Source organism: Macaca thibetana, chromosome 1 (assembly GCF_024542745.1).
Source record: "Macaca thibetana thibetana isolate TM-01 chromosome 1, ASM2454274v1, whole genome shotgun sequence".
Classification (NCBI taxonomy): domain Eukaryota; kingdom Metazoa; phylum Chordata; class Mammalia; order Primates; family Cercopithecidae; genus Macaca; species Macaca thibetana.
In genome coordinates, this window is record NC_065578.1 from 199,638,680 (window position 1) to 199,661,091 (window position 22,412).

Consider the following 22,412-nt stretch of genomic DNA (forward strand, 5'->3'; position numbering starts at 1 on the left):
AAAATAGTGACACATGATTATGTGCCTCTATATGTGTATACATATGGTGTCGGAAAAAGGAAGGGAATAGTATTACCTCAAGGTAAAATGGGCTGAGAGGAGACCTTTCACATTTCGTACCCTTCTCTCTCTCTCTCTCTATATATATATATGTATACTCCTCTCTCTATATATACATATATATACGTGTGTGTGTGTGTATGTAAAGAGAGAATATTTCATAACAAGAATGTATTACTGTGTTGTGTAATTTGTCTAAATATTTTTAACTTAAAAGATTCTTTTTTGATCAGCTAACTCAGAGGCCAAAACTGCATGTTCGATATAATGTATTCCTGTAATTTCTGTATATTTTGTTATTTTATTCTTAGAGTTCTGCAAATCACATTATCTACTCTCTTTTAATGCGCTACAAGATTAGAGGTTATTTTCCTTACAATAGTGTTAACTTTCATCACTTTTCTCCTCTTTATAAAAGGTCTAAACTTGATAAGTACAAAGTGTTTGTTTTAACTTGGATTTAAATGGGACAGAAATAAGTAAATAATAAAATTGAGCAATAGTAAGTACTACTTAGATGAAAGCATTTCCCAATTAAAAAAATGATAGAAAAATAAGGGAAATATAATACCGCAGTAAGTTTCTCAAGGATCTAAAGAATACATGCTAAAATAATAAGGAAACTATAAAAGTACAATGAGAAAATATAGTATTAAAAAATAATCTGATGAATAGGGCAGTCCTTTCTATGTACATAATTAAAGCCAAAAACCACAAAGGCCTTATCTATAAATTTTATTACATAAAAACATAAACCTTTTAATGGGCAAAAAATATATAAATTTGACAGACAAATAAATGGAGAGCTAAAATCCCTAATTCATGGAGTTTATTGAAAAATAAATAAGTGGCCAGGTGCGGTGGCTCACACCTGTAATCCTAGCACTTTCGGAGGCTGAGGTGGGTGGATCACTTGAGGTCAGGAGTTCAAAACCACTCTGGCCAACATGGTAAAACCCTGTCTCTACTAAAAATACAAAAAAATTAGTTGGCAGTGGTGGCAGATGTCTGTAATCCCAGTTACTTGGGAGGCTGAGGCAAGAGAATCCCTTGAACCTGGGAGACAGAGGTTGCAGTGAGCTGAGATCATGCCATTGCACTCCAACCTAGGCAAAAGAGTGAGACTCCATCTCAAAAAATAAATAAATAAATAAATAAATAAAATAAATAAATAAGCAAGGTACACAAACAAGTAACATACAAAATAAGAAATTACAAGAAATCACTAAGCAAGATGGCCGAAATCACTAGAATTAAAGCAATTAAATTAAAATGAGATTATTTTGGCCTGGCGTGGTGGCTCATGCCTGTAATCCCAGCACTTTGCGAGGCCAAGGAGGGTAGATCACGAGGTCAAGAGTTCGAGAGCAGTCTGCATAATATGGTGAAACCCTGCCTATACTAAAAATACAAAAATTAGCTGGGCATGGTGGCACGCGCCTGTAGTCCCAGCTGGTCAGAAGGCTGAGGCAGAGCTGCTTGAACCCAGGAGGTGGAGGTTGTGGTGAGTCAAGATCGCACCACTGCACTCCAGCCTGGGTGACAGAGTGAGACTCTGTCTCAAATAAATAAATAAATAAAATAAATAAAAATAAAATGAGAATTTTTTTTTTCAATATAACAGTAACAAAGATTTTAAAAGCCTGAAAACATCCAATTTTGGCAAGGGTATAGGGAAAGGGACAGTCTCTTATTCTACTGGTAGTAATATAAATTGGTATCTTTCTAGAAATCAGTTTGGCTGCATTGGTCAATTTTACATGTGTATTTCCTATGACCCAAAAATCCTAAACAAAAAAAAATTATTTTAAATAAAAGCAGCGTGTTGCAGAAATGTATGTATGTACATATGTATGCATATGATACACACATACATATATTTCTGTTTAATAGCAAAAAATTAGAAGCAATGTGAAAGTCTATCAGTAGGGGATTAAAAGGATCTACAAGACAGCACATACATATAATGCACAACTAGAAGCAAGCATTAATATAATGAGGATCTATTTAAAACTCATACCTGTGTTATATTGCTAAATGGGGAAAAAAGCAGGTAAGACGTATTGAGCCTAATATCATTTATGTAAAATTACACACGTATATTTACATATACATAGCAAATACAATCTTTGATATACATCAGATTGTATAGTGAGCTTTCAGGTGATTTTTACTTTCTTCATACATTTCTGTGTTTTGGTATTTTTTAAAACAATAGTCATCTATTATATTTAAGTTGAAAAAGATTGCTTCATTTTGAGGGAAAAAAGGGAGAAACATTTGACAATAATAACACACACAGCTAAAATACTCCTCTACACAATATATTCAAACTTTAAATGCTAGTGAAAAGAAAAGATGTTTACCAAACGCTTGGTTTTCTCTGAAATATTTGACTTCTTTTGGGAATTTCCCTCTTGCAGCACTATCTAAGAGAAAAAGCAAACACATGTTTTATAATGATTCAAAACATTTAGATTTAGCCACTCACTGCTGTCTCATAAAATTAAGGTAAGAAAGGAGTTAAATGTGTTAGATCAGATATTCTTTAAACTTTCTCTGTTCATGATGCTCCTAAGCCAAAAGAAATATCTAAGAGCTCCTTTACTAAGTAGTTAAGTCCAAATAACGGCCTAAGTATTTATGTCCTAACATTGTAGCCCTTTGAAAAATAATACATATAAGTTGAAATAAAAAATTTTTATTTTGTTTTTAAATAACCTCGAGTACTTCCTAGTTAGATGTATGTACCTACTGGGCACTGCATACATTCATGTACCTTGGAGCGTATATTTCAGATTATAGAATTCTCATTTCCGGTGTCACAGTGATTTTTACATTGTACTTGCTTTTACCACAGCAAATGCCAAACCCCAGCTTCACAAGGATATGAAAGGAATGTGACCAAAAATTGAAACTGTGAACTTCCTTGAATTCAATAAGGATATGACAGATGCTGAGTACTACAGTGGTTCCCTTGAAAATTTCAGATACTTTGAGGCATTCTTGAGAGTTTACTGCAGTATCCAGGGCGCCACAGTACATGGTTTGGAAGCAGCAAAACTAGACCTAGGAAAACCCTAAAAAATTCTATTCAATAAGACAACAAAAAACTTTGCCAACAAAACCCATCATGGTTCTAGATGGTTGAGAGAAGTATATATCCATTATAAGGGGCACAAATAGGCACAGAAATATATTCTATTTCTTTGGTAATAGAGAAAGCAATGTGCTGTTACCTCCACTATATGTCCCACCACATCTACAAACAAATTTTATTTTTTAAAGTTTAAGGTGCCCCACAACAGATACCGTTTTCTGATGAAAATCCTGATTTAGTGATTGTTGTAGCTCCTGAATACCATCTGAAAGTTGCTTGAACTCTTCTTGCTCTTCAACTGGAACAGAACTTAACACAGCAAAATAGATTAAAATACCGCCCTTCAGTTTTGAAAGGCTAAAATGAAATACCTGTCCTCAAATAACTTAGATGAAGAAATCGTCTACTTTTATGTTTCTGAATTACACCCTTTCATGTGGCAACCATTTAAAATGAATGATCTGGCCTCTACTACAGGCAAAAAATAAAAATCAAATGAGCTCCTTCAGTTTTCTACTATCACATCTATGGATCCATCCACATACATACCTACCCTTTCTAACTTCACTCCTAATAAAATGCATATTGTATTCCTTCTGGTAATGCTGATTTCTCTACCTCTGTACTGGCTATCATCGCCTCACATCTCTTACTCCCGTATCATCCATTCTTCCACTACTAGTCCTTCCTTGCAACACTTACACGTGTTCAAGTCTCTTCTATATGAATGTTTTCAAATTTAGTTTTTGCCTGATATATTAGCTGTTTTTATATAAACTCCCTGTTTAAAGCCTTTGTCTATTTTTTTTTTAAGTTATACTTTTTCCTATCAGTTTATAGGGCTACTTTATAGTTTTGTATATTATATTTGTATATTAGGAATATTACATGGGTTTTGTTATTAGAGTTGTAAGGCTTTGTGGCATGTGCTGCATATATTCTCTCCACTTTGTCATTCTTCTTTTGATTTAGTTTGTGGTATCTTTTATCCTGTTACAGTCTAATGTCTGCCTGTCCCCAGTCTTTTCAGCTTACTGCTGCCTGTAAAGGCAATTTTAACCAGGGGCAGGTTAGAAAATCTCTCGCCTAAAATAGATAACCTCAAAGACATCTCTATAAATTAGAAAAGATTTCAAAAATCCTGCTCAAAATCAATATATATATGAGGAAGGCCAAGAAATCACAACTGTTGAGTGATTCTTTTCCCTACATTACCTATAAGTCAAAAACAAAACAAATAGACAAAAAACTCTGTTGTAGGAGTAAACATTGGATGGAATCAACTGATCTGAAGGAACATAGTCCAGGCAGTTACTGCTCACTTACATAAGATGATATTCCAGACACAAATTAGAAGAGTAAGCTAAAGGCTTTAAACAAATCAGGCTAACACATCAACAACAGAAAAAGCCAAAGGATGTATTACATAATTAAGAGTTAGAAGAAAAACTAGTTTTTCTTTTTTCTTTTTTTTTAGAAAAGGCAAACTCAAATACCCTGCTATTTATTAAGGGAGATAAAAGAGACTTAAGGTGGACTATAGGGTTGTAAAATACTACTTACAATTCATTTTGCATTTTGAAATTGCATTTATTTTACTTGTAAATCTCCCACTTACTCAAGTCTCTCCAGTTTCATTAATGCCTCCTGGTGTGCAGCGTTTAACTGTTGCATTTTGTCCGCAGAGGATTTCTATTAAAGCAATTTTAATCATCTCATATTAGTGCATTTCAACACAATCAGAGTGTCCAAAATGCTTACTCATACTATAGTTTGAACCATCAGAAATAAGAAATTTAAGATAGAGTTAGGCCTTCATGACAAATGAATTAGGAATTTCTTTACTCAACACAAATGTCGGGCTCTCATCATAGGCACTGAGCTCAGTACTGAGAATTCTCAAGAAGACTAACTTATAGGCCTTGAACTTAAGTAGCTAAGTCTCCTTGAGGAGCCAGATACAAGAATAAAAACCCACAAAATAGCTTGTTGTTTTTAATATAATGGGAACCAACAAGAGTGACATCTAACCCAACTTGGGTAATGGCTGGGAAGAAGGGTGATAGGACATCGTAGAGGTGATAGATGTCTGAGGTGTGTCTTAAAGATAGTGGATACTTAACCAAGCAAAATTATGAGAGTGTGTGTATGTTGGCACATGAATGTGGTAAGCTTTGAAGATTATATGATGTTTAGGAGGTATAAGCTTAGCATGATTTGTGCAAAGAAGTATGGATCCATATAGCTCAGTGAAGCTGGAGCCTAGGGTCTAAGTGTTTGGAGTTACTCTGGTGCTTTTCTAAGAGTATGGTACCCCATTACTGAAGACAAATGGGAAAAATCACACAGATGACTCATAATCTTCCCAAATTCTCTAAATTGTTGATGAAAGGAAAATGAGTTTCTGTCTGTTAAAGAGATTGCCTTGGACTGAATCTGAGCAACCATGATAACCACCACCACAAACAGTCCAATTATGCCATTATTTAAAAGGCAATATAAACCTCAAATATGTCCATTATTTAATAAAAGCTACATTATGCAAACTTCAAAGAAAAAAATGTAAACATATCAATATTCCCTAACATTTCCTCATAAAGGAAAACAAGCCTCAGCTACAAGATTTTAAAACAAGCAGAACTCAGCCTCTCTAGAATGTTACCAAATTTCAAAGAAAATACGATTCTGAGATATGCTTTCCAGTAACTAAAATCTGCAAGTTTACAGAAATATAAAAATGAATTCAATTCTAAAGGCAATACAGCAATTTGCTATCTATGGCAATCATTTCAAAACAGATTATAAGTTCATAAATAATGTTACTGATCTGGCATGTAACCCCAAAACATATTTAAATCTTACATATTGCCAAAGAAATTCCATATACGTCTCACGGCATGCTTCTCTGAAGTGAATAAAGTTGATAATGCCACTTAAAAACCGACTCGTCCGTTTTGCTTCTAAAATAGAAAGCAACACTCTTTAAATAAACCTTTGAACTAACATAACATGAAAATGAAAATTCATCTTCTTCCACTATATATTCTGCTCATAATATATAAAATAAAACTGTATAGGTTATAATAAAGTGTAGAAAATCTGCTCAAACTTAAAGGTAAGAATTATCTTTGTATTAATAACTTAAAAAAAAAAAGGCAAACCACTTTTGGTCATGAAGAAATAACAGAAACCAGAATTACCCTCCCATATTAAAAAACTAGAAAAACAAATAAAAATACATGAAGCAACAAATTTTAGATGCTGGACAACAGGCAATACAGTAGAGCAATCTCTAAGAGAAACAAATGAGGTGAACTCTATTACTGCACCAGCCTATGACTGAAGAGTTTTCAGGCTGTACTCCAGAGAAAGAGAACACAAATAAAACTTGTGAATCTTGCTGGATCAAGAAGACAGAGTTTAGAGTTAGGGAAGCCAAAGCAACTAGGATTCATGGAACTGAGTATTGAGACGAGGAAACTGTAAATAGAAAGAGTTCTGGAAATCTGTAGAGGAATTCCCTCAAGTTCTCAGTTAAGTACTAATTAGTTCATGAATAGGAAGAAACTACTGAGGCCAGGAAAACAATCAAAAATATTTAAAGGAATAAAAAAAATCCAGCAACTAACAATGTAAAATTCACAATGTCTGGCATGGGCTAAAAATAACCAGACATGCCAACAAAAAGGACAACATGATCCATAAGAAAATATAATCAATCAACAGAAACATATTAAAAAATAACACAAATAAATAGATGATAGATTTAGTAGATAAGAATGTGAAAACAGTCTTTATAAATAAATAAAGGGGGCAGAGAAAATAATCAGCCATATGAAGAAATAAAAGGAAAGATATTTTTAAAAAGATCTGAATTAAGAGTTGAAAAATACCTGAAATAAAAATTACACTGATAGGAATAACAGATTAGACCTAAAATAAAAGGATTCATGAAATTGAAGACATAATAGAAGTCATCTAAAATAAAGGCCAGAGAGAAAAAAATGAATACAATATCTGAGCTGAGAGACAGTATCAAGCAGCATAACTAATGTGTAATTGGAATCCTACAAAAAGAAGGGACAAAAAAACTTACAGAATAGTTGAATGTTTTCCAAATTGTATAAAAACAATAACCATATCCAAGGAAGTGAACAAACCTAAATGGGGGGCAGAGATGGAGGGGGAGGGAAGAAAGAACAGAAAAACAAACAAACAAACAAAAAACACCGAAAAGTCACATTACATTCAAACTGCTAATAACTAACTTAGAAGGCAAAAAAAAAAATCTTAGCAGCAGCCAGAGGAAAACAAAACACATTATAGAGAGAGAAACAAAGATAAGAAAAGCAACAGACTTATCAGAAACAATGCAAGTCAGAAGACAATGGAGCAATATATTTAAAGCACTGAAAAAACTGTCAACTAAGAATTCTATATTGTAGTCCCTCAGTATCTGCTGGATATTGGTTCCAGGATGCCTACAGAACCCAAGTCTGTGAATGCACCAGTCCCTTACAGCAGGCACAGTGGCCGGGTGCGGTGGCTCACACCTGTAATCCTAGTACTTTGGGAGGCCGAGGCCAGTGGATCACGAGGTCAAGAGATCGAGACCATCCTGGCCAACATGATGAAACCCCTTCTCTACTAAAACTACAAAAATTAGCTGGGTGTGGTTATGTGCACCTGTAGTCCCAGCTACTAGAGAGGCTGAGGCAGAAGGATCACTTGAACCTGGGAGGTGGAGGTTGCAGTGAGCCGAGACTGTGCCACTGCACACCAGCCTGGTGACAGAGTGAGACTCCGTCTCAAAAACAAAAACAAAAAAACCCGAAGAAACAAACAAAACAAACACACAAAAAATGGCATAGTACAGTCAGCCCTCCATATCTGTGCATTGTGCATCTGCAGATATAACCAACTATGGATTAAAAACTTGACTTTTCACATCCACTGAGTGCTTAAGAAAAATACCTTTTATTTATCCATTTCTCTTTCTTTCCTTCTCAAAAAGAAGCGGGTCTCACTGTATTGCTCAGGCTGGGATGCAGTGGCATGATCATAGCATAGCTCCCTGCAGTCTCAAATTCCTGGACTCAAGTTATTCTCCCATCTAAGCTGCTGGAATAGCTAGGATTACAGGTATCCATCACCACACCTGGCTCATTTTTAAAGTTTGTTTTGTAGAAAAAGGATTTTGCTATATTGCCCAGGCTGGTCTCAAACTCCTGGACTCAAGCAATTCTCCCACCTTGGCCTCTCAAAATGATAAGATTACAGGTGAGAGTCACTACACCTGGCCTCAAGAAAAATACCTTTCAAAAATTAAAGTGAAATAAAGGCTTTTTAACAGCACTACAAGAAGTGTTAAATAAAATGCTTCATGTGTAAGAAAAATCATACCAGATGGAAATTTGGTGTACTTAAAAGAATGTGAGATAACATAAAAGACATTTTTCCTCATATAAAAAAACCTCTTTAAGAAAGAAATCATATCAAAAAAATGAATGCACTTGTATGTTTATTATAGCACTATTCATAATAGCAAACATATAAAATGAACCTGTGTCAATCATTGGAGGATTAGATTTTTAAAATGTGGTGTGCATATACCACAGAATACTACTCAACCACTAAAGAAATAATGTCTTTTGCAGCAATATGGTTGGAACTTGAGGCTATCCTAAGTGAAATAACTCAGAAACAGAAAGTCAAATACTGCACATTGTCACTTATAAGCAGGAACTAAACAATGGGTACACATGGACATACAAAGTAGAACAGACATTGGAGACTCCAAAATGTGGGAGGACAGGAGAGGGATGAGGGCTGGAAAACTACTGATTTGGTACAATGTTCACTACTTGAGCGATGGGTGCACTAAAAGCTGAGATTTCATTACTACACAATATATGTATGCAAGAAATCTGCACTTGTACCCTCTACGTGTATTTTTTAATTGTCAAAATAGAAAATCCTTTAAAAGATAACTGTTTCACACAAATCTAATATCGATTAAGGGGTTTATGATATCTTTAAAAGTAAAATTTATGACACAATAGCACAAAGACCAGTAGTGGAGAAAATAAAAGTATATTATTGTAAGGTATACTATATTTGAAGATAGATAATGGCATGTTAAAGATATATACATATATACTAAAACTTGGAGCAAATACCATTTGAAAAAGACGTATAGCTGATAAGCCAATAACAGACAAGGTAGAATATCTTTTTCATATATAGTATTATATAAAATAAAATTTATTTTAATAAACCAAAATAAGGCACGAAATGGAGAAAACAGGACTAAAGAACAGGACAAAGAGAAAACAAATAGTATAAAGGTGGATTTAAGCCCAATCATATCAATAATAACATTAAGTGTAAATGGTCTAAGACTGATTAAAAGACAGCGATAGTGATGTTGAATTTAAAAAGAAAGACCCAACCATATGCTGTCTACGAGAAACCCATTTTAAATATAAAGACACAAGTTACAAGGATGATATGGCATGGTTACACTAATGAAAAGAAAACCTGAAGTAGCTATGGTAATATCAAATCAAGTATATTTCAGAGCAAAGACGATGTCATCAAGAGGATATAGCAATTGTAAATGTGTGTGCTTCTAAAACTAGAGCTTCAAGGTACATAAAACAAAAATTTAAAGAATAGACAAAACAGACAAACTCACAATCATAGCTGAAGATTTTAACATCTATCAACAGTTTAATGGAACAACCAGCAAAAAAAAGTCTGTAAGGACCCAGTAGGCTTGAACAACGCTATTAATCAACTGGACCCAATTAACATGTTTAAAACACTCCACTCATCAACAACAGTGCTCATGGAACTTTTACAAGGGTAGACCATGTGGTGGGCTGAATAATAGCAACCAAAGATGTTCAGGTCCTACTCCTTGGAATTTGTGCATGTTACCTTATTTGCAAAGTGGCTTTATAAGTATAATTAAAGATCTTGAAGTGAGAAAATTATTATAGAATAACTAGGTGGGCCCTAAATGCAATCACAGTGTCCTTATAAGAGGAAAGTAGAGAAAGATTGGACTATACACAGAAAGTAGAAAGCAATGTGATCATGAAAGTGGAAAGAGATTTAAATATGCTATACTGCTGGCTTCAAAGACAGAAAGAAGTCATGAGCTGAGAAATGCAACCCTAGAAGCTAGAAAAGGCAAAGAAACTGATTCTCTCCTAGAGCCATCTGAAGGAGTGCAACCTTAGTAACACCTTGGTTTTGGCCCAGTGAAACCAGTTTTGAACTTCTGACCACTAGAACTATAGGAGAATAAATGTATGTTATCTTAAGTCACCAAGTTTGTGGTAATTTATTACAACCACCATAGTGAACAAATACAGACCATATTCTGGGTCATAAAATAAGTCTGAATACATCTAAATGGATTCAAATGATACAAAGTATATTCTCTGATCACAAAAGAAATAACTTAAAAATCAGTAACAGAAAAAATTGTGGGAAAATCCCCAAATATTTGGAAAGTAGACAACACACTTATAAATAACCCACACATGAAAAAAAGAAATCAAAAGGGAAATTAGAAAATATCTTGAACCTAATAAAAATGAAAATACAACATATCAAGGTTTGGGGGATGCAGCTAAAGCAGCACTAGAGGTAAATTTACAGCAATACACACTCATTAGGAAAGAAGAAAGGTATCTAATTAATGGACTCGGCTTACTGCCTTAAAAAAAAAAACTAGAAAAAAAAGAGTAAATGAAACCCAAAATAACCATGAAGAAAGAATAACAATAAGTTCAAAATTCAATAATAATAAAAAGACGTAGAATATAGAAAAGTCAATTAAGTCAAAAGGTGATTCTTTGAAAAGTGATAAGCTGAAAACCAGACTGGTTAGGAAAAAAAAAAAAGAAGAATAAAGAAACAAATTATTAATGACAAAAATGAAAGGGAAGATTTTATTACCTACCACAATGACATTAAAATAATATGGGAATATAATGAACACTTTTATGTTAACAAATTTGCCAACCTAAAAATTCCTTTAAAAATATAAATCACCAAAGCTAACTCAGGAGTTTTGACAATAAACAACCAGAATAGCCCTTAACCTATTAAAGAAATTGAATTCTTAATTTATCCCAGAGAGAAAACTCCAATCCAAGATGGATCCACCAGTAAATTCTGCCAAATATTCAAAAAAGAAATAAATAATACAAATTTTACAAAACAATTCCCGAAAACGGAAGAGGGAATCTTTCCAAATGTATTCTATGAGACTGGTATATCCCGATATTCAGATCAGTCACTGCAGTGACATTGCAAGAAAACTGCAGAACAATATCCATCATTAACACGACAAAAACACTTAATAAAATATTAGCAAATCAAATCTAGCAATATATTAAAAATATATCATAACCAATCAGGGAACATCCTGAATGCAAGGTTGGCTTGATATTCAAAAATCAAACAATGTAATTTGGTAGATTAAAAAAGAGAAAACCCATGATTATCTCCCTAGAGGCCACAAAGGCATTTAATACCCTTCATGATAAAAACTCTCCATGAAATAAAGTAAAAGTTGCACGTTCTGATAAAAAAAACTAAGAAAAATCCTACAACTAATACTTAATAATGAAAGACTAAATGGTTTCCCCCTATGATCAGGAACAAGGTAATGATGACTGCTGTCATCATTTCAATTCAACATTATACTAAAAGTCCAAGCCAGTAAAAAAAATAAAAAAATAAATAAAAAAATAAAGGCATCTTGATTAGGAAAAAACTTTGTTCTCAAACAAAGATTGAGAATTGTCAATAAGGAAAATCCTAAGGAATCTACAAAAAAGAAAAAATCTACTCAAATAATAAGTGATTTTAGCACAGTCAATATACAAAAATCAATTGTATTTGTCTACACTAACAATAACTAATCAGAAAATTTTAATTTACAGAACCATTAAAAATTTGATTTAGGCATAAATTTAACAAAATTTATTATACAAGGCCTGCACTCTTAAATTTATAGAACATCATTATGAGAAATTTAACAGCCTTAATAAATGCAGAGATATAGCATGCATATGGATCAGAAGACCCAATATTATTAAATTGTCAAATATCCCCCAAATGAACAATACACTCAAAGTAATCTCAATCAAAATGGCTTTTTCAGGGGGAAGAAGAGTAGAAAGTGACAAGCTGAAAATACTAAAATACATACAGAGATGCAAAGGACCAGAATAGCCAAAATAATCTTGAAAAAGACGAAGAAAGAGAAATAACACTGATTTCAAGACTTACTATAAAGCTAAAGTAATCAAAGTACTGCTTGACATAACGATAGACATACAGATCAATGCAGTAGAATAGCAAGCTCAAAAATAGACACATATAAATATATAGTCAATTAATTTTTAATAGACTTCCCTTTTTAAAGGAGTTTTAAGTTCAAAGTAAATCTGAACAAGAAGTAGATAGTTCCCATATACCTTGGGTCCCCACACATGTACAAACTCCTCTCCACCAACTTCCTTCACCTGGGTGGTATATTTGTTACAACTGATGCTTGCACTGACACATCATTATCACCCCAAATCCACAGTACACATTAGAATTCACTCCTGGTGGCCGGGCGCGGTGGCTCAAGCCTGTAATCCCAGCACTTTGGGAGGCCAAGACGGGCAGATCACGAGGTCGGGAGATCGACACCATCCTGGCTAACACGGTGAAACCCCGTCTCTACTAAAAAAATACAAAAAACTAGCCGGGCGCGGTGGCGGGCGCCTGTAGTCCCAGCTACTCGGGAGGCTGAGGCAGGAGAATGGCGTGAACCCGGGAGGCGGAGCTTGCAGTGAGCTGAGATCCGGCCACTGCACTCCAGCCTGGGCGGCAGAGCGAGACTCCGTCTCAAAAAAAAAAAAAAAAAAAAAAAAAAAGAATTCACTCCTGGTACTGTACATTCTGAGTTTTGACACATGCATAATGACATATATCTACCATTAGAGTAGCATACAGAGTACTGCCACTGCCCTAAAAATCCTTAGTGCTAAAGGGGTCCTATTCATCCCTCCCTCACCCCTAACCCCTGGAAACCACTGATCTTTTTACTGTCTCCACAATATTACCCTTTCCAGAATGATATATAGTTGTGTAGGCTTTGCAGACTGGTTTCTTTCACTTAATAATATGCATTTAATGTTTCTCTATGTCTTCTCATAGCTTGCTAGCTAATTTCCTTGTAGTGTTGAATAATTTCTATTCTCTAGATGTACTACAGTTTATTCATTCACCTAGGCTACTTTTAAGTTCTGGTAATTGTGAATAAAGTTGCTCTGAACATCTATGTGTAAGTTTTTGTGTGAATATAAGCTTTCAATTCACTTGGGTAAATACCAAGGAGCATGACTGCTGGATTGTAAAGTAAGAGTATGATTGATGCTGTCCTCTCTATAGTGAGTGAGTTCTCACAAGATCTGGTCACTTAAAAGTGTGTGGCTCCTTCCCCCTTGTGCTTTTGCTCTGCTCTGGCTATGTGACATGTCTGCTCCCCCTTTGCCTTCTGTCATGACTAAGCTTCCAGAGGCCTCCCCAGAAGCAAGCAGATGCCAGTATCATGCTTCCTGTATAGCCTGCACAACGGTGAGCCAATTAAATCTCTTTTCTTTATAAATTACCCAATCTCAGGTATTTCTTTATAGCAATGCAAGAATAGCCTAATACATACACCAAATCTCTTAACTTACAATAACTTGATGGATAAATATCAAAGTCAAATTAAGGGACAATTAAAGCTAGAATTTTACATTCTGATATAACATGACTATTCTTTTAATGATAAAAGACAATTTCTTTACAGTAAATAGTAATTGCTACATTTCATAAAATTGGTATGATGAATCCACTATGCAACATCATACTTACATATTGTTGGTACTCATATTCCCAAATTTATAGAACATTTTTAAATGGAAAGAGTTTCTAAAAAATCAAATAAACAGCTTTTCTGTGGCTCTTAAAAGGAAAAAAAAAATCCAACATGATATTAAAAATTCATACTTAAAAATGGGATATACTTTTTAAAGGCAATTTCCTTGAAGTTTTCTTTTTTTTTTTTTTTTTTTTTTTTACATTTACTGATGGAAAGGTGAAGGTGAAATGGTAGATTGAAGCCAGACATTAAAATTGTTTTGAATTCTCACTTACTTGGACATAGAATATCAGCAGTCTCAAAGTCATTCACCCGACAGATGGGCAAAAATGAGTCCCTTGAAGATGAAGTACAAAAAGACTATTGAAAAGTATTTTGCACATTAAATACTAAGCCATAGGATATAAACATCTTATTCTCAGAAAGAGATTTCTGGATATACTTCTTAAGGTCAGGGGATGAAGCCAGAAGTCTACTATAATATATAACCCTACAGCACTGAAATCTATTTTTTCTGTATATTAATCACATAGTCATGCAATACTAAAGTATAGTTATAGATTCTAATAAACAGTACATAAACTTGGTGACACTAAGACTCTTTTAAGAACTCAAACCTCTTCACAAAGATGGTAAACAATTTTAGACTTACAGTATCTTACAAGTTCAACTGAAAATATGCTGAGAAAGTGGCACAGTTGGAGGCAGTTCTGTTTGGTGGCAGTCTACAATTTTGAAATTTTGAATGTATATGGGATGAAATGAAGAGGAACATAGTAGGTATTCCTTCCCAAAGAAAATTATGTCTTTAAGAAAACTTAATGCAATATAAATATGAATGTAGACTAAGACAATAAAATCACTCTTTACTCACAGATGAGTAACTAAATTGCTGAATGGTAAGAAGCCTTCCATTAAATGTGGATACATGACTTCAGAGTTCACTGGCATCTAAATGCAAGAAACCACAAAATCAACCGTACGCATTGATTAGACAAAATGAGAAAAATCTTCAGCTAAGATCAAAATATATTAACTTATTATCATTAAAGACCTTAATACATATTCTAGTATAAATACAGAGTTTTCATTATTATTAATGCTAAGTTCATAGTAGGTGCTTAATAAAGATTTTTAAATGAATTTTTAAAATGGAATAAGGTTAGCATTTACTAAATATCAGGTACTATGCAAATACTTAATTTGCTAAAAGCTCAGTTGCTTCATTTCAATTGTTTCAATCTTACTGCATATCTTCTACTCTAATTTGGGAGTTCTTCCAGAGAAGAGAACAATAGGAAGACTTAGCTATTGTTTATTATAGTCTCTGAAGACAAACCTAAAAATTTTTAACAACTGCATAGCATCAATAATCTATGTCATTTAAGTCTTTTACTATGGTTTTCATCTTACTAAAGCTATGGATATAAACCATTATTATGCATAAGATCCCAATGTAACTGACACTAATTTTCTATGTCTTTTAATTTGTTAAAAATAAAGTCAATAACTTCCCATCATAAAAGCCAGTATGCATTGTAAGCAGAACTGCAGCAAAACAAAAAAACAAAAAAACAAACAAACAAAAACACCCCCATAATTTTGCCTCATCTTAAACTCACCATGTAAAAATGCTCCAGTCGAATTCCATATACTATTTGTAAGGCTCTCATGTAGATCATGTGCAAGACTTCAGGCTACAGCAAAAACAACTTTGAATATTCTGATGCATAACTCTAAAGTTTATCATAATGATGATAAACTCATACTATCATCATTACCATACAGTATTATAGTCAATGAAAGCAAAGAAAAAGGCAACAAAATTACTCCATTTCCCTTGAAATACTCCTTAATTTTTCCAAATTTAACACAAGATGCTTAGTTTGCTCATACATAAGTGGTCAAGGGATCAGCTGTTTAAGAATGAGAGGGCAAGTATATCCAAATCCAATCCAAGCAACCCAATCCACCTTAGGAAATGGAAGAAGAAGAGTTAGTCTTTCAGAACAGGCTGTCAGGCATGTGGCAGAAATAATGGCACATTGAAAATGTGTGTGTGTGTGTGTGTGTGTGTGTGTGTTTTAAAGAACACAGGAAACCTTGTTTGCTGCCCAGATATTAAGGTTTCCTTAGATGTGAAGTTTAAGGGAACCCTTGATCAGGAGGTATAAATGTAATAGGGTTATATATGATTTTAAAAATTGGATCTTCTAAAACAGCAGTTCCTAAATGCAGGCGTGTGAATCTGTTCTGATCCATGTAGTAATACAACTGTATTGGGTGAGCAGAAAGACGAGAAATATAGGGAAAACGTGGTAATCTTTTAAGAAAGCTGAATTTACTCAGTTTGAAGACATCAGTTATTCTAAAAGTATTTCTTCCATGTTCAAGAATCAAAGGGGGTAGCGATGTCAGAAAGTTTGAGTTCTACATCATTAAACCAGGTTTTACTATGTTATCACTTCAAGTCCAACACAAGAAACTGGAAGGAGACTTTGGGATTTTCTGTGACACATAAATAGTTCATTTTGTATTTAATAACTAAAGATAGGAAAAACAGTACCTGTCAAAACAAGTCAATTCCCCCTGGGGCATAATGCACGAAAATTAATCTGTAAGCTTCCAAAGAGGATTATTTCTAAGCATTTTTTTGTGGTTGAAAACTACTTGGAATAAGTTCCTTCAACCCCTACCAATAAATGATACTCTCAGACCACCATTCCAATAATAATAAAAAATTGAATATACTTTAATATGCTTTAGAAGCTGGTTTTCTTTTTTTTTTTTTTTTTTTTTTTTTTAAAGAAAACGACTATATTAAAGAGTTGAATCCTAATGGGAATGTAGAAGTCACCACACATATAAACTTGGTGTTATTTTTAAATTACACTAGGTGAGAGATTCTCTCTCGATGAAAATGGTCTCCATCAAATAGGAGAGCATATCCCTTTCTTGCCACACTATAGACCTAGTAGCTTACTTTTTTCTTAAATACCATTATCCACATGCAAACATAACCACCTTTTACCTTTGGATTTGGATAAAGATCATTCTTGGTGAGGTTTTTACCATCAGCTCCTGTTAAGATCTTATTGCGAATATGAATCACAATCTCAGCTACATTGTATCTGGGGAAAGACAAAGTTTCCATCTTGGAAGTTTCCTGTTAATCTGAAGGAAGAAAAAAATATTAGAAATATCACATAATCAGTAGCTCTCATTATCTGGAAACTAATAAATATTAGGACAAAATGAACGAGCCAAAGTTGAACTATTCATAGTAGTGTTAACTATCATCAAATATCTTAGTAAAATAAAGACAAATATTTATCTATGTATCCTAAAATTACTTTTATTCTAAGGTGACACAGTTATTTTCTACTAATTTTCCTAGTGTTGTTCTCTTTTGTAGGAAGAGAAAAACACATTTGGGAAGGAGGACTTTGGTTGAATACATAGATGGGAACCATGTGCTTTTCTTTTACATGTGAGGGCCAAGGAGCTTAACAAGACCAATCCTAATAATTAATTCTCAAAGCAAGGCATATAGGCAACATTATCAGCAGAAGCCATATATAAACAACAGTAATATAGAGCATAAAAAATTGTATTCAGTTTTGACATCCTATTCAATACATATATAGTGAGATGGCTAATCAGGTTGTAGATGCAAACAGAAGAGAGAAAAACAACTGAATAAGAATAGATTATATAATTGGTAGCAATTCCTATCACCAGAGTGAGAACTTCAAGAAAACGAAAAACCATATCTCCTAATGTCTTCATGTAGTGAGTTATTCCTATCTGTGTCCCCCTAGAGTAGTAGTTCTCTAACTTTATCCTCAAGGGCACATCTGGCAACGGCTGGAGACATTTTTGGTTGTCAGCACAGGAGTGTGGGTGCCACTAGAATCTAGTGGGTAAAGACCAGGGATGCTGCCAAACGTCCTGTGATGTATAGGGTGGCCCCCACAGCAAAGAATTATCCAGTTCTAAAGGTCAATAAATGCTGATGTTAAAAAACCTTGTACCTGTAATCTCAGCACTTTGAGGGGGACCAAAGCAGGTGGATCGCTTGAGCCCAGGAGTTTAAGACCAGCCTGGGCAACATGATGAAACCCTATCTCTACAAAAAACCTAAAAATTAGTCAGGCATGGTGGCCTATGCCTATAGTCCCAGCTACTTGGGAGGCTGAGGTGGGAGGATCACTTGAGACTGGGAAGTAGAGGTTGCAGTGAGCAGAGATTGCACCACTGCACTCCAGCCCGGGTGATAGAGACCCTGTGTCGAAAAGGGAAGGGAAGGGAAGGGGAGGGGTGGGGGAGGGGTGGGGGAGGGGAGGGGAGGGGTGGGGGAGGGGTAGGGGAGGGGTGGGGGAGGGGAGGGGTGGGGGAGGGGTGGGGGAGGGGAGGGGAGGACAGGGAAGGGGAGGAAAGGGAAGGGAAGGGGAGGGGAGGGAAGGGAAAGGGAGGGGAGGGAAGGGGAGGTGGCAGGTGAGGGGAGGGAAGGGGAGAGAAGGGGAGGGAAGTGAAGGGAGGAAGAAAGAAAGAAAGAAAGAAAGAAAGAAAGAAAGAAAACCTTGTCCTAGAGCCTTGCATTTAACCCTGTTATGATACTAGTTGCAACGTACCAAAACTATGTTTAAAGAACTCTGACACTACATTGTGAGATTCCAGGATCTTTTCATTTTCTTCGTATCTCTCCCTGTAACCACAAAAATAGCAGTAGTAACAGCAAGAGGGGAATGAGCAGCAATAGCAGCCACTGCTCAGCCACTCCCTTAAATACCTGTTGTGTTACCTTCAGATCCCCTACTCTCCAGTGAAGCAAAATGATCTTAGAGACCCAATGTGAATATATTCAATTTTGCAAATACATTGAAATGGCCCACAATTCTGAGAATCTATTTCTTTAGGCTCCTAATGTTTTTCAGAATTTTAGGGTTAAAAAGGGGAGCTTTGGCAACTTGCCTAACCTCTAATAAATGGAAGCCATTTTAAATAATGATTAACAAATAACTTCCCAATTCAGTTTGAACATGTGACATCATCACAGAATTCACTCTCAATGCAACTTTTTCCCACTTTATTATGATTCCAAATTAAATAACTCTTCCTTACAGTGTGTGGAAATATGTTTTGTTGTAATTTTACCTCTCGGTCCAGTCACTGCAACTAAATAGAATATATTAATCTCTGTTTACATGACACCATTTTCAAAAATGTGAAGAAAGCTATTACACCTCTGCTAAGCCCTCCCTTTTTTAAAGTAAGTATAATTTGTTTATGTTTGGCTATATGTAACTTTAAAATACTCCTTATAACGACATTGTTTTAGAAACTACTATCTTATTCATCTTCCTGTAACACACACTATTTTGTAAATGTCTTCTTAAAATGTAGTGCCCAAACTGAACACGACATGGTCTGTCTAGGGCACAGTATTAATGGCCTCTGCTGTAGCACTTGTTGATCAACTGAAACTCCAAGAACTTCACCATGACCGTCTTGTATCAAGACGGCTTCTCCCTGTTCTTTTTTTTCCCTCTTTTCCTCTTTTTTGGTCACATCTGCTGGGTCACTTGTGTTCTTGTTGTATAAACTGATCATTTGAACCTTAAGCAAGAATTTGGACTTTCTACCATTAAATTTCATGATTGCAAGCTTTCCTGTTAGAGCTAGGACCTTTTGTCTAATTTTTTTTTCTTTGAGGCAGGGTCTCAGTTTGTCACCCAAGCTGGAGTGCAGTGTGGCACAATGACAGCTCACTGCAGCCTCGATCTCCCAGGTTCTAGCTATCCTCCTGCCTCAGCCTCCCAAGTAGCCAGGACTACAGCAGGCACACACCACCACGCCCTGTTAATTTGCGTGTGTGTGGAGATGGGGTCTATGTTGCCCCGTCTAGTCTTGAACTCCTGGGCTCAAGTGATCCTCCCACCTCAACCTCCCAAAGTGCTGGGATACAAGCATGAGCTACCTTGCCAGGCCATAGAGCTGGGATCTTTTGGATTCTGATGCATCACATATCAGATGTCCCCTTTGGCATAAATATGCATTCTACATTTTCATGTAAGTCATAGACTTAGAGGTTGTTTATAAAAGGACTGGACCAAAGAAAGACTTCAGAAAAAGTCACTTTTCCAAAGAACCTGCATCTGAATTACAGAATATTGCAATAGAAAGCATAGGTGTAAAGTATCTTCAAAATTATTATCACTCGTTCCTCTCTTCTCTAATATTTGGCACTCTACTATCAGATTAATCCTTATAAAAACACTTAATGCATCATATAATATTTGTACGAAAATACTTCAATTACCTTACCCACATCAAATTCAAATTTTTCTGCTAGGCTTCCAAAACCTTTAATAATTGAATGAAATTTGTGCTCCAAGTTAGTCTCCTAACTTTCCCAAACTTCCAGTATTTCCTTTTGGAACCTCCTCCAATATCCAAATTCTATCATTCTTTCGGAGTACCATTTCAGTTACAATTTATTCATTAACGAGAGATGAAGAAAGACACTTCCCAACTACACAGTTTGAGCTCCTGGGTGGGATAAAGTATATAAATGACTTCATATATACGCAGTAATACTCTGTCTAACGAGTAGCAGAGATTAACTGCTAATTATTCCTCTGGTTTCTCTCTCACTTGCAGCACCACGATGCTGAGCAGAGTAGATACTAAAAGTATTATCTGTTAAATTTTACACACTTTGTTTTGTTAAAATAAACTATTTGTGGACATCACAGTTCCAGGAGGCAGAGATTAAACAAAAATAAACAGAAATGACTCCCAACTTCAGTGAATTAAGTAAAACGTTCCTTGAACTTTTAAAGGGAAAAAAAAATGATCGCGTTACGCATGCGTAGTGCTATATATACGCTGCTCTCTTCCTTTGAATTTTGAACGTGCATTGAGAGTGATATTTTTGTCCTTTCATTCATGGTTTTGGATTTGGTTAAGAAACGTTTGGCAACGGAGATGTGTAAAAAGCTGACAAGCATCTGCAGCCAAATAAGCCACATCACCACTCCTTTCCAAAAATCACACATAAATGTATGCCTAAGTTGAACAATTTCAGCTCAAGCTCGTCTTCTTTGGTCTATGCTGCACCAGAAAACACCCATTAGTTTCTTAGGAACTGAACTCTGGTTGTTTCTGGGACTAAAATCAAATAAAAAGTAACGATGGGCCCGCCCCTCACCTCCCAGGCGCTGGTTTCTTCCGCCTCCTCCCACCGCTGAGCACAACAAAAACACCGCCAAGCCCTGCGTCCCGACACCTGCCCGCGCCTTGGGATGGCGAAGGTGTCCGCAGGCTTCCTTCCTCCGTCCTCTCGCGCTCACCTACAGTGCCGGCCGCCGACAGGAAGGCGGCGAGTTCGAGGAGCAGCTACAAGCAAAGTAAAAAATCAGCAAACGTCGACCGTTGTCACTTTTCAAACTTGCCGCCTCCTACTGGAAGTCCCGCCTCGTTCCGGCAAGCCCACGTCCAACCGCGACGGATGCCGGTTGGGCTCAAGAGCCGCCAGGCAGGTGGGGCTGGAGTTGTCATGGAAGGGGCAGGGCGCAGCGCGGAACCATTGCTCGCGGAGCTGGCGCCAAGTCGGAACCTCGGACTGCGGGAAGTGGAAGCGCCGGGGTTTCGGGGAAGAGACCGGGGTTGAGCATTTATAGCCCAGCTTAGCGTGACTTCCGCCGGCGTTGAGCGCGTTTTCTGGGTCCGAGTTGAAGGGCAAAACCAAGTGGAGGAAACTTCACTAAGGTCAGGGTGACAAGGGAGGAAGTGCAGAGGTAATTTATAGAATTCCAGAGTAATAATAATTTGTTGAACATTGATTATGTGCCGGGTTCTGTTAGATGTTTATCACCATCATCTCATTTAGATTTCATTAAAGGGGAGAAAAGGGAGAGTGGAGAGATACTATCATCCCCTCAGGTGAGGGCTCTGAATCAGAGAATGCAGTTATCTGCGCACAAGTAGCATAGCTTCCATGTGAACACACATCCTCTGACTCTGTGCTCATAAGCACGACTTCAAGAGGTGGAAGGAACGTAACATTCATCTGGTCAAATCCTCTCGCTTTTACAGATAAGAAAACTGGACTCAGTGAGAAGTGATTTGTTAGAAGTTATACAGTAGGTGGTACTGTCTAAAGTAGAAACCAGGTCTCGTGATTTTAGCTTCTCCCTCTTCGATCAGCCCTCAGGAGGAGCCAGGAACATCAGGTGCTTTCCACCACTGAACTGTTCCCCAAACTTGCACATTCCTGAGTGAGTTGCATTCTTCAGATAAGGGGCCCTG

At 36.0% G+C, this 22,412-nt stretch overlaps 1 protein-coding gene across 3 annotated transcripts in view; it reads right to left on the minus strand.

Annotated features, from left to right (window-relative positions):
• Positions 1-21,621, minus strand: part of NUF2 (NUF2 component of NDC80 kinetochore complex) — a 33,793-nt gene extending 12,172 nt beyond the window's left edge. Inside the window, exons 1-10 of one of the 3 annotated variants that reach the window (XM_050784891.1) lie at positions 21,455-21,607; positions 18,734-18,807; positions 17,131-17,273; positions 15,722-15,796; positions 14,974-15,050; positions 14,375-14,436; positions 6,023-6,120; positions 4,779-4,852; positions 3,373-3,469; positions 2,427-2,489 (exon numbers count right to left, since the gene is read on the minus strand). In XM_050784891.1, coding sequence (XP_050640848.1) covers positions 2,427-2,489; positions 3,373-3,469; positions 4,779-4,852; positions 6,023-6,120; positions 14,375-14,436; positions 14,974-15,050; positions 15,722-15,796; positions 17,131-17,253 — 669 coding nt within the window. In that variant the 5' untranslated portion in view covers positions 17,254-17,273; positions 18,734-18,807; positions 21,455-21,607. Of the gene's footprint in view, positions 1-2,426; positions 2,490-3,372; positions 3,470-4,778; positions 4,853-6,022; positions 6,121-14,374; positions 14,437-14,973; positions 15,051-15,721; positions 15,797-17,130; positions 17,274-18,733; positions 18,808-21,312 lie in introns of all 3 variants that reach the window. The other 2 variants (XM_050784883.1, XM_050784882.1) reach the window with 2 other exon arrangements.
• Positions 21,622-22,412: the final 791 nt, after the last annotated feature.